The sequence below is a fragment of the Maniola hyperantus genome, chromosome 26, assembly GCF_902806685.2.
Source record: "Maniola hyperantus chromosome 26, iAphHyp1.2, whole genome shotgun sequence".
Lineage (NCBI taxonomy): Eukaryota > Metazoa > Arthropoda > Insecta > Lepidoptera > Nymphalidae > Maniola > Maniola hyperantus.
The window spans coordinates 6843811-6861727 of NC_048561.1; the positions used below are offsets into that span (position 1 = coordinate 6843811).

The window sequence follows — 17917 nt, forward strand, 5'->3', positions numbered from 1 at the left end:
TACCCTGTAAATAATAATATAGCTTATATACGCAATCTCCATGTGTTATTTATGTTAGATATAGAATTTTGTATTCGCTTAGCATATAGAACCTATAGTACGCGACATATAAATCGTCCCAACGAGTCACACCCAGAGTAACATGTGACTCGTTGGGAATTGCAATGGATAAAAAAGTTGCAACCAGTAACAGTGTGACTCGATTGGAGAAAATTTTCTCCTATCGAGTAACACTGTGACTCGAAAATTTTCTTTCATCGAGTCGCACTCAATCGTGTCACAGTGTTACACGAGTAACACTGTGACACGATTGAGTGTGACTCGTTGGGAACTCATCATGTTAAGATGGCTATCGGGGAGGAAACGCCCCGCACAGCCCCCGCGCTAACCCGGTGCGGGCGAGCGTGTGGGTGTGCGGGGCGTCCTCCGCCTCTTATCCTGATTGCCATCTCGACCTGTCGCGGACTATACATAATTTCATATAGATTAAGTAATTAGTTTATTCGTTAATTATTTGATTTACTCTAAATACATAAGAAAGATATGCTGTTGTATTAAATAACTCAAAAATTATACTTTTGGAAATAACTGTGATCAATTCAGTAGTACTTCAATCATCATCATCATCATGATCAACCCATCGCCGCTGGCTCAATACAGAGCACGGTTCTCTTCTCAGAGTGAGAAGGGTTTTGGCCATAGTCTACCACGCTGGCCATGTGCGAATTGGTAGACTTCACACACATTTGGGAACATTATGGAGAACTCTCAGCCATGCAGGTTTCCTCACCATGTTTTCCTTCACCGTTAAAGCAAATGATATTTAATTACTTAAAACATACATTTAACGGTGAAGGAAAACATCGTGAGGAAACCTGCATGCCTGAGGCAAACCTCTTTGAGAACCTCCATAATGTTCTCAAAGGTGTGTGAAGTCTGTCAATCCGCACAGGTCTGAGAGGAGACCCGTGCTCTGTAGTGAGCCGGCGATAGGTTGATCATGATCATGATTTACAATTATTAAATTCAGTCGTTGTGTATTCTACGTCTAATCTGGAGGATCTGTGAAAATTGTTTTCTGTGTAAAACGTAAACTTTGTTAAATTATTTGTTTTACACAATTTTGTGTAAAATTTAGTATTATTAATTAAACTAATCATGTTCTCTATGTAAAATTAAAAAAAAAATTATAAATGCAAAATTTGTTTCATTAATACTTTCCATTACTTGTGTAAGTCCTAACAGAAAGAACACCTGATATTATGTCAGTTTAGTATGAGGTAACCACATGGACAGAAGAATTTGAGCCTCAATAGCTCAATTGGTAAAGGAGTGGACTGAAAACCGAAAGGTCGACGGTTCAAACCCCGCCCGTTGCACTATTGTCGTACCTACTCCTAGCACAAGCCTGACGCTTAGTTGGAGAGCAAAGGGGAATATTAGTCATTTAACATGGCTAATATTCATTATAAAAAATAAAATAAAAAATTAATTGGGTCTTGTACGGTATACACCGAAAATAAAAAGAGAACAATATTTTTCAGATAATTTATTTTATTACAAATTCACACTATCAAAAATAATATTATATTATAAATGTATGTATAATATTAATATTATAAATGTATTCCGTACAAAATGACATCTGACGCGCCATTTAACTCTATGGGTCAACTGTCATGTCAAAAGTATTCACCTTTGAAATAAGGACTAAAATCGTACTTTTGACATAAAATTTGACACAGAGTTAAAATGGTGCATGAGAAGTCATTTTTACGCATTATACTATAGTTGAACCATTACGTGCGAACTGGGTCACAAATAATTGTTATCAGACCTCTCGCTCACATTTACAGACCTTATGGAACTCTGGAACATACATAATGCTGGTATTGTAACAGTAAAAGCTCTCAGGAATAATGTAGCTTTCTATTGGTGAAAGAATTTTCAAAATCGGTTCAGTAGTTCCAGAGATTACTCACACAAATAAACTTACAAACTTTACCTCTTAATTATTATTTATTAGTATAGATGTATAAAGGCGGGAAATACGATGCCTATCTCAATTTATTAAGCTTCGTATAGTCAAACTAGCTTATGCTCGCGACTTCGTCCGCATAGACTACACAAATTTCAAACCCCTATTTCACCCCCTTAGGGGTTGAATTTTCAAAAATCCTTTCTTAGCGGATGCCTATGTCATAATAGCTATCTGCATGCCAAATTTCAGCCCGATCCGTCCAGTAGTTTGAGCTGTGCGTTGATAGACCAGTCAGTCAGTCACCTTTTCATTTCATATATTTAGATTAATGTCCCAATGAATGAAATGAAAGTTTTCGTTCAAACAAATTTATTTCTGAAACTATTCAAATCCAGGCTGTTTAACCTTTCTAGTACGAGAAACTGGTTTGGTTTCATCAACCAGTTTTCCAGGACTTGTGGCCCGTTTGAGCGACCTCTTATCAGAAAGACCCTTTAATGACCCGGTTTCAACTCGTGATCTGGTCCTTCGTCCTGAATCTTCCTTTTTGATTCTCGAGTCTTCCTTAGCAAGAGTACTTTTAGGTCTTACGTCATCTTTCATAGGTTTTAAGTCAACTTTAGGTCTAGCGCCATCTTTGATAAGTCTCAAGTCATTTTCAAGTCTTAAGTCTTCTTTGACAGGTTTCGAGTCGTTTTTAACAGGTTTCAAGTCTTGAACAGGTGTGTCTTGAACAGATTTGAAATATATATCAGATTTTTCTTTTTTTGACTCCACTTTGCCTTTCGGCGTTAGGAATTCATTTTCCAAATTCTTCACAACTAAGTTACGCCTTTTGGAGTAAGTTTTTAGATTTGACATTGGGGTGAAAAATTCGGCGGGGGTAGATTGACAGGGAGTGAAAAATTCAAAATTTGACTCGGTTTTTGGAGTACTTATCTCAGTATCAGTTTGACTTTGTTGAGTTATAATTATTTTGGGTTTCACGCGACTAGGTCGGGGTGTCAAGTTTTCTAACACAGGTTTTGAAGTAACTGGTACGGGCACTTTAAATTTTGATTGTTTAGGTTTCTTTTCCGTATTTCTTTCTTGGATTTCGGTATTGTCTATTTCGTTAGCTGCATCAAAGTTTAATTTAAATCTTATTCCTTTTGCCAGATTGTGTATTTCTTCGTTTTTAACGACTTTCACTGTATGGCATACTACTGGCATTTTCGTTTTCGTTTCTGGCGTCTTCAGCTTGCCTGGACTCAGTTTAAGTTCTTCCATATCAATTTCTAGACCTGTTTCTTGGATAACTTTACTTTTTCTAACATTCGCAGATGCTATCATTAAATTTGCCACCTCATTCCTCAAATAAGGGTCGACATTTTTGAATTCAGACATAATCTCGTGAATAGAAACCACATGATCGTCGCAATTTGCGAGTTCGATTCGAGATAACTCGAAAAATGACAATTCAATTAAAAATTCTAACTGCACCGTTTTGAATTCATCTTCAACTAGTTTTTTTGTCATATCAATAACGAAATCACTGAATTTTTTGATTTTGTAAGTGCTGAAGATATTTTTTAATTTCTCTTCAGCGAATTCAAAAGTTTTTAACGCGCCGTCGAAATAATTTTTGGCTATTTCGATTTCTTTCGCACGGAAATACGTGGACGCTTCCAAATAGCTAATCTGGCATGCGATTATCATGCATGCGGGTGACGTGCATGCATAGCATGCGCATGTTTTCGCATGTTGGAAGAACTCTGGGGTTTTGAAAGCTGGGATGGAACAAATAAGTGATTCTTCGTTGCTGATTTGTGTTTTTTGGAACATGCTCTCTAACATGATTTCTACGTTGTCTTGTTTTGGAGCGAATTGTTCCTGTTTCTGTTTCATGGTTTCATTTTGAATGTTTTGCTCTGGTTCGTGTAGTTCGTCTGATTTCAGGATGTATTTTAGATGGTGCGCTATTTTCACCTGTAATAAATTCGAAAAAACGAGAAGTGTAATCTTTTCGCACGGTTGAAGTAAACTAAACGTGATTTTTTTTTGAGCCTGTAAAAGATTTTTTGTAAATCTCAAAACAGCATTGTTATCTATTCTATCTATTGTAGAGATTCTATATCTATGGGAACCAATTTTGACACGACTTCAATAAAATATGGCAACTTCAAAACAGCTGTTTTGTTTGGTGACCATTCTCGGTGGGGAAAAAGGTGGGGCAGCGTGGCGGCGGCGGCGCGACAGGCGACGCGACAGTCGTGATACTGTCCTATGTGACTCTCACCTGCGCGTCAGTGTCATGCGTGTTGATGATGTCGGCATACACCCTCGCCCTGGCGGCGGCGCCCGCGGGGGGCAGCGTGGCGGCGGCGGCGCAGAAGGCGCGACGCCACAGCGCCAGGCGACGCGACAGTCGTGATACTGTCCTATGTGACTCTCACCTGCGCGTCAGTGTCATGCGTGTTGATGATGTCGGCATACACCCTCGCCCTGGCGGCCGCGCCCGCGGGGGGCAGCGTGGCGGCGGCGGCGCAGACGGCGCGACGCCACAGCGCCAGGCGACGCGACAGTCGCACGCCTGCGCAGCCGTGACTCGTTATACAGGTTTTAATATACAGAGAAATCATGCGCCGGAGTGCATAGCGGGTGCCTGAAAGTAAAATAACATTTATACGTATGAAAAAAAATCACACTCGCTTCGCTCGCGTTTTTTCAAGAAGTGGAAACTAAATTATGAAATAAGTGTTTTTTTAGATTTTCAAATTAGTTATAACAGTAGTAACGTAAATTAAAATTTTATAATTTGTAAATTAAAATTAAATTATTTAGCATGTCGGTGACACGACCTTACCTTTTCCAAAATCACCCAACATGCAATAAGTTTTTACTTTTTAAAAAATCTTTGATTTACAATAAGACGATTTTTTTTAAACTATAGAACCTTAGTTTATGTCTGTTCCAACTTCCGACCTTATTTTCTGTTATACATAACTTACCAGTATTCCTAACAGCTAGATAGTGTCTCGGCAGAGCATTGACGGCGCTGAGCGTGCTCAGGCCTGAGTCCGGGCAGAGCATCGCCTGAGTCTCCATCAGGCGACCTACACTCAGTTCCACTAGAAAAATTGAGTAAATCTATATAAGTACCTATACGTAAAAGGAAAAGCTGACTGACTGATCTATCAACGCACAACTCAAACTACTGGACGGATCGGGCTGAAATTCGGCATGCAGATAGCTATTGTGACGTAGGCATCCGCTAAGAAAGGATTTTTGAAAATTCAACCCCTAAGGGGGTGAATTAGGGGTTTGAAATTTGTGTAGTCGACGCGGACGAGGTGGCGACCATAAGCTAGTGAATTATAAAATTCATTAAGTATAATTTAAAAACTGAAATTAACATTTTTCGCTTGTCTATTTTATACATTTTTAGATTTTTCTCGCTTGGGTAAAATACCCTATTACATAGGTAATGGAAAATAGATATACATACAGAGTGTAACCAGAACGCTGGCAGAAACTGAGACAGGTGTTATTACTGATGATTACTGATATGATACCACAAAAAAACGCGAAAAACATACAAAAGTCCTATAATTTTGTAAAAAGTTTACAATATATTGAAATGAAATGAAATGAAAATCTTTTTTATTCGTATAAACTTTTACAAGTGCTTACGAATAGTCGGATGCATCTACCACTGGTTCGGAATGCCTTTCCTGCCGAGAAGAACCAGCAAGAAACTCGGCGGTTGCTCTTTTCAAATATTTGATATAGGTACAAGATTATGCCATGTATAAAATAGTATTTGCAGTCTTGTGCGTTGCCGGAACGAGCTGCAGGTCAAATCCGCGCTCTTTTATCATTTAGATAATCTTCAATTGTGTAATATGCTTTTTTCAGGAGCATATTTTTAATAGATTTTTTAAACTTGTGCAAAGGTAAGTCCAAAATAGTTTGCGGGATTTTATTATAAAAGGTAATACCAATACCCACAAATGACTTTTGGACTTTCCTGAGGCGGAAGGCAGGAGCTGCAAGTTTGCAAATAAAACATCTGAATAACGCTAGAGGTCATTGAACGTTGCCTAAATAGGCCACTCGGAGTCAATGCCGCGTCGTAAGCGGGGCATTGACCCGAGTTTTGCACGCTATACATTGCCGGTTTGAAAAATACTAAATCACTAAAACTACAAAACGAGACAAATGGCTATTGGTATTGGATTGTGTTTAGGTAGTATAACAATGGCCCCGATTCTCTAGTCTCTCTCTAAACTAAATTTAGAGTATCTGCATCCTTTTCTTTTTACTAATGCTAAAAAAGGAACGGAACATGACTTTCACATTTAAGGACTCTAAATTTTAGTGCACAATATAAATTTAAACAGTAGGTTCGCAAGTGCGTGCTAAAATCACGGGTTATACCATCTAAAAATTAAATTTAGAAATGTCAAACTGCTTCTGTCCTTTTCATATTACAATAGTAAGAAGAGGGTGCGAATACTCTAAAATTAGGTTGTGCTTAGAATCGGTGCCAATAACGTTAAGTTTTTGCTAGCGTTCTGGTTACACCCTGTATAATAGAAAAAAACACTTACGATTGGCATCAGGTAGTGTATCAAACTCAGAAAGTAGTTTAGTTTGTACGAACTGTACTAACTTACTCGCCAGACATACAGAACCACTTTTTATGTAGTATATCTGTAATTAAAAAGTGGTCGAATGAAAATTCGTATCAAAACCGGTCTAGTGCGAGTCGGACTCGCACAGGAAAGGTTCCGTACAATTTTTTTTAAACGAGATAGACAAAATTTGCCCCCGGGCTGAACTATACGCCTATCACAAACTTAATGCCACGACTGCAAAATAACATGCGACTTTTTAGGGTTCCGTACCTCGAAAGGAAAAATTGAACCCTTATAGGATCACTTTGTTGTCTGTCTGTCAAGAAACCTACAGGGTACTTCCCGTTGACCTAGAATCATGAAATTTGGCAGGTAGGTAGATCTTATAGCTGACATTTGGGGAAAAATCTGAAAACCGTGAATTTAGGGTTAGATCACACAAAAAAAAAATTAAATTGTGATCATGAACTAATAATTAGTATTTTCAACTTTTCAAGTGAGTGACTATATCAAGTGGGGTATCATATGAAAGGTCTTCACCTGTACATTCTAAAACAGATTTTTATTTATTTTTATGTATCATAGTTTTTGAATTATCCTGCAAAATGTCGAAAAAATACGACTTGTAGTACGGAACCCTCATTGTGCGAGTCTGACTCGCACTTGGCCGGTTTTTTTTTTATAACCGAGAGGTTGGTGGAGTCATGGGAGGTGGAGGGTTGTACACCTTACCGCAACATCGCAGACTAAGCATAGCGCCGCCTCCAGGTTTTGTCCGCTTCTAATAAACTCGCCGGCATACGTCATAGCGCGGGTCAGTATCGGCTCGATTTGTTTGTTTGTCTGTCCGTGATAGATTAATGCACTTGCGTGAAGTATGTAGCATTCCCTGTAATAAGATCCATACCAATCCACATCCATCTCCATACTTATATTATAAATGCGAAAGTGTGTCTGTCTGTATGTCTGCCTGCTAGCCTTTCACGATCCAACGGTTCAACCGATTTTGACGAAATTTGGTACAGAGTTAGCTTACATCCCGGGGAAGGACATACTTTTTATAGCGCAAAATTAAATAGTTCACACGCGAGTTTTAAAAAACCTAAATCCACGCGAACGAAGTCGCGGGAATCATCTAGTAGAAAATAAATAAACAAAATAATTCATATAATCCAAATATATAAAAGGTAAAGCTGACTGACTCGACTGATTTTGTAGAGCATTGTCTCTGTCGTTGAGACAGACAAAACGTCGCATAGGCATGAGTGACAGAGACAACGCTCTTCATAGTCGCTGATCGTTCCTCCCAGTGTTGGGGGCAGAGAAACTTTCAGCTTTTCTAAATATATAAAAGGAAAAGGTGACTGACTGACTGACTGACTGACTGACTGACTGATCTATCAACGTACAGCTCAAACTACTGGACGGATCGGGCTGAAATTATGCATACAGATAGCTATATTAGGACGTAGGCATTCGCTAAGAAAGGATTTTTGAAAATTCAACCCCCAAGGGGGTGAAATAGGAGTTTGAAATTTATGTAGTCCACGCGGACGAAGTCGCGAGCATAAGCTAGTATAAAATAATTTGCTTATGCCCGCGACTTCGTCCGCGTGGACTACACAAATTTCAAACCCCTATTTCACACCCTTAGAGGTTGAATTTTCAAAAACTTTTTCTTAGCGGATGCCCACGTCATAATAGCTATATGCATACCAAATTTCAACCCGATCCGTCCAGTAGTTTGAGCTGCGCGTTGATAGATTAGTCAGTCAGTCAGTCAGTCAGTCAGTCATCTTTTCCTTTTATACATTTAGAAGACGAAGGTCTGGCACTCACTGGCTCTCTGACACTTACTTGTCCCCCGCGGCGTCGGCTATACAACACCCTATATAAGCGAGTTGCAACCCATGTGCGAACATGTGCAAATGCAACAAGTGTTGCACAGACACACACAACATCTGTGCTATGTGCTTCAGACTTGTGTTCGGGAGGATTCCTATAACAAAATATAATTTAATTTAGACAAAACCAGTTTTGACATAAAATACAAAAAAAAAATTAAAGTAAAAACAGTATAGCCAGGCATAGATAGAAAACTTTATTAATAATAATAATAAAAATATATTTATTTAAGAAAAAATATTTACAGGTTACACAAATTCAGGTATAATCATAAACTCGAAGCTTGAGTTTTTCCGTATACCGAAGCCGTTAACATTAGGTATCTACACGTCACACATATCTTATTAGAAGCTAAATAACAATACTTATAAACTAACAACATTGAACCAAATGTACGATATGAATGTACGATATTGCATCCAAACAAGAAAAAAACCGGCCAAGTGCGAGTCAGGCTCGCGTAATGAGGGTTCCATACTACAGTCGTTTTTTTTCAACATTTTGCACGATAATTCAAAAACTATGATGCATAAAATAAATAAAAATCTGTTTTAGAATGTACAGGTGAAGACCTTTCATATGATACCCCACTTGATATGGTCATTCACTTCGAAAGTTGAAAATACTAATTATTAGTTCATGACCACAATTTTTTTTTTTTTTGTGTGATCTAACCCTAAATTCACGGTTTTCAGATTTTTCCCCAAATGTCAGCTATAAGATCTACCTACCTGCCAAATTTCATGATTCTAGTAGTACCCTGTAGGTTTCTTGACGGACAGACGGACCGACAGACAGACAACAAAGTGATCCTATAAGGGTTCCGTTTTTCCTTTTGAGGTACGGAACCCTAAAAAAACCGGCCAAGTACGAGTCATACTCGCGCACCGAGGGTTCCGTACTCGGGTGTTTTTTTCCGGTATTTATTTGCACGATAAATCAAAACTATTATGTTGTGCCAGATCCTTCTTTCCACGCACGTGCGAACTGTGGAACCAACTCCCATCGGCGGTGTTCCCACTAGATTAGTCAAAGTCAAAGTCAAATGATTTATTCAAAATAGGTAATAAATTACTCGTATTACAACATGGGGTTATCCAAGGGGCGGACCAACTAATTCTTAAAAGGCCGGCATCAGCAATTCCTCTGGTGCTGCAAATGTCCATGGGTGGCGGTAATCACCTAACATCAGGTGACCCGCCTGCTCGTTTGCTCGCCATTTTTATTTAAAAAAAACTGTTTTAGAATTTTTATTCTATTCTAAAAATCGTTAGGGCGTTTGTGCACTCATTCGTATCCGTGATTCTTCGAAATGGCCGTCATATGTATCATTCGATTCGTATTTTTACTGAATTCGTGATAAGTGCACAAACGCCCTTAGTGTAAAAACTACTCACCGGATTCGAACTCGGGTACCACATCGGTGAACACCTCGACGGCTTCCACCGCTGCACCCATGGCGTTATATTCTTGCTGCATCGTTCTAACCGTCTCGTCTTTGTCCGGGTCTGTAGTCTATGGAACAACATACAGTTCAAAAACCCGCGGGGTGATTACGTAAAATGCTGCAGTAGCGACAGCAACGCGACAGTTCATTTGCTGTCTCTCTTCTTCTTCTTCTTATTTTGCTTTGTGGCTATTGTTGTTATACAACTTTTATTTAATATATATTTAAAAAAAAGTTGTATGTATATATATTTTGTTGTATGTATATATTGTTGTTGTATGTATATATATTTAAATAAAAGTTGTATGCATGTTCACGCGAACAAAAAAGGTTAGGACACAGTACAACCCAGCACTTTGTAAACAACACTGAACTTTTAATCTATATCTATAGATTCTATACTATACTAATAAATAAAATAATTTGGCTGATTTTTTCTATATAAAATAACCAAATTACCCAGTATAACTCCCGAAATGATCTTTTGGCTTTTATTGATTTCTTAATTGTACAAAATGATTTACGAAGTACATGTAAACGGCTGAATCAAATTGTTGATTTTGTTGAAAAGCTTGGATTTGACTCGCTCCAGCAATGCACGGGGCTGCAATGGCTTGTATAGTATGGTATAATAACATTGTAAATTGAAAAATTAAAAAGAGCAACCGCCGAGTTTCTTGCTGGTTCTTCTCGGTAGGAACGGCATTCCGAACCAGTGGTAAATTAAACCTGACTATTCATAAGCACTTTTAAAAAGTTTACATGAATAAAAAAACATTCTATTCTATTCTATTCTATTCTATTGGCTTTCAGCCGTGGATTAAGGTAATGACCGAGAGTGGCTACAAATAGCCACAATTAATAACACTTAATCATGTCCGAGCCAGCAGGACGATTCAGAACCCTTCGATAACATACCGTGTCGATACGATTTGGTATCGATCTCGTATCGAATTTTTTTTTAATAAGTAATCATCCAAAATTATCGGACGTTCGGATAATCTTATTCGATTAAGTTGTTGTGAATAGCGTTTCAGAACACCTACACTTTTGTGGAACGTTTCTTTTCACGCTTGACTCACAACGAAACCCAGAGGCCTACCGTCTCTCTCTCTCTCTCTAGCCGGACGTTTGACAGCAATGATTGAAGATACGCCGGTCAAGTGAGTTTCAACGCCGGTTCAAAACTAGTCGGGCTAAAGTCGACTAAACACGTGAGTAAAGCCGGGTGTGATATATGTATAACTAGCTTATGCTCGCGACTTCATCCGCGTGTACTACATAAATTTCAAACCCCAATTTAACCTACTTACGGGTGGAATTTTGAAAAATCCTTTCTTAGTGAATACCTCTTCTTTACAAAGAACACACCCTCTAAATTTCATGTCTCTAGGACCACCGGTTTAGGCTGTGCATTGATATATAAGTCAGTCAGTCAGTCAGGACTCAAATTTTACATATACAGATGAAAATCACTCACGATAGTTTAAACGCTAAAATAACATAAAGGGTTCTGTATCATCGTACAAAAATAACACTAACTTTTTGTGATGTAACCCCAAATTCACGTTTTTCGGATTTTTTCCTTTACATGTGCTATAAGACCTACCTACCTGCTAAATTTCATGATTCTAGGTCAACGGGAAGTACCCTATAGGTATTGATTCCCTTTTCATGACGGACAGACAACAAAGTGATCCTATAAGGGTTCCGTTTTTCCTTTTGAGGTAGGGAACCCTAAAAATGACTTACATGCTCAGTACTTTTCCACCCGTGTTGTTGGCCGGCTTCGGCCATGTCATATTCAAATTTCAGAAGCAATATGGTGCCATATACTAACTTTTTTCTGGTTGAAATTTCCTGTAAAATAAACATTTATTGAGCCCTGATAGCCTAGAGACATGGTCGCGAACTATGGCCTTCATAAGAAAGCTCAGAGTCACTCAGCGGGCAACGGAGAGAGCTATACGCGGAGTTTCTCTACGTGATCAATGAGGACATGAGAAGATCCGTAGGAGAACTAGAGTAACTGACATAGCTCAACGGGTTGCGAAGCTGAAGTGGCAATGGGCAGGGCACATAGTTCGTACAACCGATACACGTTGGGGTCCCAAGGTACTGGAATGGCGACCTCGCACCGGAAGACGCAGCGTTGGAAGACCCCCCACTAGGTGGACGGACGACATCAGACGAGTCGCAGGGAGCCGCTGGATGTCGGCGGCGCAAGACCGTGGCGTGTGGAAGTCCCTAAAGAGACCTATGACCAGCAGTGGACGTCTAATGGTTGATGATGATGATGATGAGCCTAGTGGTTCATCCTGTATTAAGGAGGTCAGGGGTTCGATGCTGGGTACGCACTTCTAACTTTTCGAGTTACAGTACGCGAAAGTAATATACATCGGCCTTTAGAGTGACATCTTGACTTTATAGAGCATGGTCTGACACTCGTACCTATTTGACGTTTCATCGACAGAGACAACGCTCTACGAATCCGATATCTCTTTCTAAAGGTCGACGATTCTCACGACTGTAGGGTGTATCTCACAACAGTGGGTGTTTCTGAGTGTTTCTCGCGACAGTGAGCGTTTCTCACGACGGTGAGCGCTTATAGCTAATAAACAGCATTACTTACTGATGTATTCTGGAAGTTTATTATGAGATCTGTCACAATAGATTTGTAGCAATCATCCTGAATGTTTCTCACGACAGTGGGTGTTTCCAGAATCACTTCGTAAAGAGTCCATAACAATGCTTCCTTGTCTTCAGCTAACAATAAACAAAATACATAAAGTGGTAGCCTAGTCGAAGTCAAAGTCAAATTTTCAATCAAAAAGTGTACAATCATGGTACCCCCATTGTACACTTTTTGATTAAAATTATTAAATTTATAAGATAGTAATGGTGATAATCTAAATATATAAAAGGAAAAGGTGACCGACTGACTGACAAACTGACCGATCTATCAAACTACTCACATCTACTCAAACCAGCTTATGCTCGCGACTTCGTCCGCGTGGACTACACAAATTTGAAAAAAAGATCGGGCTGAAATTTGGCATGCAGATAGCTATTATGACGTAGACATCCGCTAAGAAAGGATTTTTGAAAATTCAAGTCGAACGAACGAAGTCGCGAGCTAGTACATATACAGTACGCGGCAGAAAGTGATTTGTAGAGCGTTGTCTCTGTCGCTCATACCTTTGTGACTTTTTGTCGGTCGCAACGACAGAGACAATGCGCTATAAAACCGCTACCTCTTTCTAAAGGCCGATGTAGATTATTTTCTGCCGCGTACTGTACAAAATTATGTAAATTCTAAATAATAAAGAATTAAATCTGTCGTCTATTCCTCTCTTATTTACTGTTATATTTTTATTTATATATATATATATACATACGTATATTATGTATATTTACTTTATTTAATTAGTACACCCCTTCCGCTTTCTTTAATTTTTATAATATGCTCTACCCTAAGGTTGGCTGGAAGAGATCGCTATTTTAGCGATAAGGCCGCCTATTGTACATGCTATCTTTGTTATATGTCTATTGTTTTGGTTTTGGTGTACAATAAAGCATATTTTACTTTTACTTTTACTTACTTTACTTAAAAATGGGGTCGATTCCCTTGTACACAATCTCTAAACTAAACTAAATTAATGGTTCTAAATCTAGTGCTATCCTTTCCCATAAGCAACAATATGAAAGTGATAGAAATAGATTTAGACGTGCCATTTTAGTTTAGTTTAGAGATTGTGTACAATATGGAATTAGCCACAATGTTACCTTTGACCCAACGATACTTGTTCTTGGTTAAGTCGTACAGGCTCCTCCAAACCCCAGATATAGGGACGACGGAGGCCCACAGCTTCACATACATGGAGAATTCGTGTCTTAGCAGCGAGCTGAAACAATTTTTTTGTTTAAAGAATATTAGCCATTTTAATGACTAATATCCCCCTTTCCTCTCCAACTAAGCGAAAAGCTTGTGCTAGGAGTAGGTACGACAATAGTGCAACGGGTGGGGTTTGAACCGGCGACCTTTCGGTTTTCAGTCCACTCCTTTACCAGTTGAGCTATTGAGGCTCTAAAATAAGTAGATGATGCCCGCGACTTCGTCCGCGTGGGTTTAGGTTTTTAAAAATTCTTTCTAGGCGGATGCCTACATCATAATAGCTATCTGCATGCCAAATTTCACCTCGATCCGTCCAGTAGTTTGTTACGTTGATAGATCAATCAGTCAGTCAGTCAGCACCTTTTCTTTTTATATTGCCACTTCAGCATCGCAACCCGTTGAGCTATGTCGGTTACTCTAGTTCTCCTACGGATCTCCTCATTTCTGATTTGATCACGTAGAGAAATTTCAAGCACAGCTCTCTCCATCGCCAAGGAGGGAATTACCTACCTAAACTTAAGGTTCTTCAAAAACAGCCTCAAATTTCCATAAACTTCGTCATTGTATAGTAAATCACAAGCTTGCAAAATCGATATAGATTGCAATTCGTTAGTTTCATCAGAATTGTCATCACTTTTCAACGCTTTCGCCTTTATATCCATCACGAGGCTCATGTACTTCTCCAGCCTCAACCCATCAGGTAACGAGAAAACCATACTTAAGAATGCATTCAATAACGAAGTCCTATATAACTTGGCATCCAATTCACATATACTTTTGTTATATAGAGCACGGCATATATTCTTCATTTCTTCATCACATTTTATACTCTTTATTTCATTTTTGAGATAAATCTCGAATAATTTGATTGAGTATTCGTAAAGTTTATACTTATTCAGTATCACGGCGGTATTGTGTACATCAGTTTGAAGTATTCTAAAACAACGCTCGTGGTTTGAACAGCTCGAAGCTAGCAACGAATCAAGTATCAAATACTGTTGTTCCACTATATTGAAGTATAATGGTAAATTGTTTTTTAACTCGATATTTTTATTCGTTGATATTGTTATGAAATGTTTCACGGATAAGCATAACCGAAAGGCGTCGTGTAAACCGCTTTTGATGGTGCAGTTTTCACATTTAGTCAACTGTTTAGTTTTCTTTAACTTTTCTAGCAAAAATAAAATTAATTTGAGACAATTTTCCTGTATTGTTTCGTTGAGATTATCAGATTTGTTGTGGTTATTAATGTCAACCTTGTTATGGTCTATATAAAGTCTTAGCAGTTGACTTATAAACGGATAAGTCAGATACATAGTGCTTTTGTACCCCAATGTCTCAGTCATTTCACATGAAGTCAGTAAGTTTCTCAAAAGATTATCTGTTAGTATTGGACTAGTTTTATCGTTAAAGATACAGCAGAAAGAGTTCAAGTAGATAGTTTGGAAACAATGGAACATATCAGGTCTGTGGCCGAGCAGAGAAACACACATTCTCGTTGCAGAGTCAAAAATTGAATTTTTGAAATTATTTTTTGAAGAATTCTCCGTGATAGTGTACAGGCATTCGTTGAGTTTGACATACAAATCTAATGCATCTATCTCCGCGATTTTATGGCATGATCTCAGATCTTTCTTTGATATCGAATCAAATATTTTTCCAAATGAATCGTTAAGCTCTTCAGGTGAATCATTGTAGATGTAACCTAACTTTTTCACAAGAAACGTCAACATGTTAGTACAGAATTGTAGTGTGTCATAGATTTTTATTACTTTGGTTATATCTTCAATAAGTTTTGGTAGGAGCTTCGAAATTGGTAACTTTGTGGACTTCAATTTTTCTATGTACGTTATCCGATGTATGATTATATGTCCATATGTCTTGTAATATTCGTTGAGGAGGGATTCGTCATCATATTCAAACGGCATGAACGATAGTTTGAGGACTAATTCAGGATGCGTTGGTGGCTTCTGAAACGGATAAAGTTATTCATATTAGAAAATAGAGCAGTGATAGTGCCTTGTATTCGTAAGATCAGGGGTTTCATCCAAAACCTGCACCTCGAACTTTTCAGAGATATGCGTGTTTTACGCAATAAAATTGAGATATCTCTTATTAAAGAGATATATCTCAATTTTATTGCAATTTTAAGCAATTATGGTTTGATGGTGAAGGAAAACATCATGAGGAAATCTGCCAATCTGAATTGCTATTCTACATAATGTATTATGCCAATTATTGTTAGATTTAACCAGTCACAATGTTTATGGAAATGGAAGTGGAACCAACTCCCATCGGCGGTGTTCCCACTAGATTACAACATGGGGTTATTCAAGGGGCGGACCAACTAATTCCTAAAAGGCCGGCAAGTGGAAACGCATCGGCAATTCCTCTGGTACTGCAAATGCTCATGGGTGGCGGTAATCACTTAACATCAGGTGACCCACCTGCTCGTTTGCTCACTATCTATATTTAAAAAAAGGAACATGGAGACAGTGACATATTATATAGACCATGAAGGCGCGCTCCTTTATTTTTTGTGCGGAGAAACCACAGGTGCGGGAAGTGATCTTTACTTAATTTATCTTCTTGTGTGTGTGCCCACATCGCAGATCGGTGCGTTACGACTTAAGATAGAACTCACACATACAACATTTGCATTATAACCGATTGGGCCAAAGAGTGGGGCGCATCATCATGGATTGACTATCTATTCTATACCTTTGTAACAATATGCTTATGCAGTCTAAAGATGCAACCAAGTGCCTTTACTAGTTGCTCCTTGTCCAGACCGTGGGTGTGTCGCACACACTCTATACTCAGAGTCAGCAATACTAGGGAACATGGAGACAGTGACATATACCTTTGTAACAATATGCTTATGCAGTCTAAAGATGCAACCAAGTGCCTTTACTAGTTGCTCCTTGTCCTGACCGTGGGTGTGTCGCACACACTCTATACTCAGAGTCAGCAATACTAGGGAATATGGAGACAGTGACATATACCTTTGTAACAATATGCTTATGCAGTCTAAAGATGCATCCAAGTGCCTTTACTAGTTGCTCCTTGTCCAGACCGCGGGTGTGTCTCACACACTCTATACTCAGAGTCAGCAATACTAGGGAATATGGAGACAGTGACATATACCTTTGTAACAATATGCTTATGCAGTCTAAAGATGCATCCAAGTGCCTTTACTAGTTGCTCCTTGTCCAGACCGCGGGTGTGTCTCACACACTCTATACTCAGAGTCAGCAGCTCTTTGATGTTGTTATCACTCCATTTTGGAATAGTTTCTGAGTTCCTACAACAAAAAGAAACAATATGTAGTTCACATGTGGTAGGTGTCTGGGTCCCAAGGTGCTGAATCGCGACCTCGCTCTGGAAGACTCAGTGTTGGAAGACCCCGAACTAGGTGGACGGACGACATCAGACGAGTCGCAAGGAGCCACTGGATGGCGGCAGCGCAAGACCGCTGACCGTGGCGTGTGGAAACCCCTACAAGAGACCTATGTCCAGCTGTGGACATCTATCAGCTGATGATGATGATGACGATGATGATGTGGTAGAAGTAAAACCTTCATAAAAGTTAACTTCGAGAGAATGAGACAAATCCAGAGTATCATGATTAATTATAGCGTTTATTTAAGTATTATGACATTGTTACAAAGTTAAAAAAATAATGTACATTTTATCCTACATCATCATCATGATCAACCCATCGCCGGCTCACTACAGAGTACGGGCTCCTCTCAGAGTGAGAAGAGGTTTGGCCACAGCCTACCACGCTGGCCATGTGCGGATTGGTAGACTTCACACACCTTTGAGAACATTATGGAGAACTCTCAGGGGGTATGCAGGTTTCCTTACGATGTTTTCCTTCACCATTAAAGTGAGTGATATTTAATTTCTGCCAGGGATCGAACCCCCGACCTCCGACTAGAAGGCGGACGTCCTAACCAGCTTTATTATTCTACATAACACAGCTTCATAATAAAATAAAAAGCTGACTGATTAATCTATCAACGCACACCTCAAGCTACTGGACGTATCTGGCTGAAATTTGCCAT

General features: G+C 39.0%; 1 protein-coding gene across 2 annotated transcripts; it reads right to left on the reverse strand.

Annotated features, from left to right (window-relative positions):
• Nucleotides 1–1583: 1583 nt before the first annotated feature.
• Nucleotides 1584–16934, reverse strand: LOC117994275 (uncharacterized). 2 transcript variants are annotated; one of them, XM_069507655.1, is made up of 12 exons: nt 16853–16934; nt 14358–15817; nt 13739–13857; nt 12585–12718; nt 11705–11812; nt 9903–10020; nt 8458–8599; nt 7333–7489; nt 6574–6676; nt 4972–5091; nt 4417–4625; nt 1584–3949 (listed from the first exon to the last, which is right to left on the reverse strand). In XM_069507655.1, exons 2-12 carry the CDS (start codon nt 15773–15775, stop codon nt 2363–2365), a joined length of 4215 nt encoding a protein of 1404 aa, XP_069363756.1. In that variant the 5' UTR covers nt 15776–15817; nt 16853–16934; the 3' UTR covers nt 1584–2362. The 2 variants fall into 2 exon arrangements, with proteins under 2 accessions (XP_069363756.1, XP_069363755.1); XM_069507654.1 differs by lacking the exon at nt 16853–16934 and adding an exon at nt 16569–16673.
• Nucleotides 16935–17917: the final 983 nt, after the last annotated feature.

Bases quoted from the DNA above. Each gene is read 5' to 3' on its own strand.
- LOC117994275 (XM_069507655.1), bottom strand. From the start codon at position 15,775: ATGCCGTTTGAATATGATGACGAATCCCTCCTCAACGAATATTACAAG. The intron at 7,490-8,457 runs GTAAGTGTCAGA...ATCTTATTACAG, and splicing joins GCCGACGCCGCGGGGGACAA to GGAATGCTACATACTTCACG. The intron at 3,950-4,416 runs GTGAGAGTCACA...AATTTATTACAG, and splicing joins CGCATGACACTGACGCGCAG to GTGAAAATAGCGCACCATCT.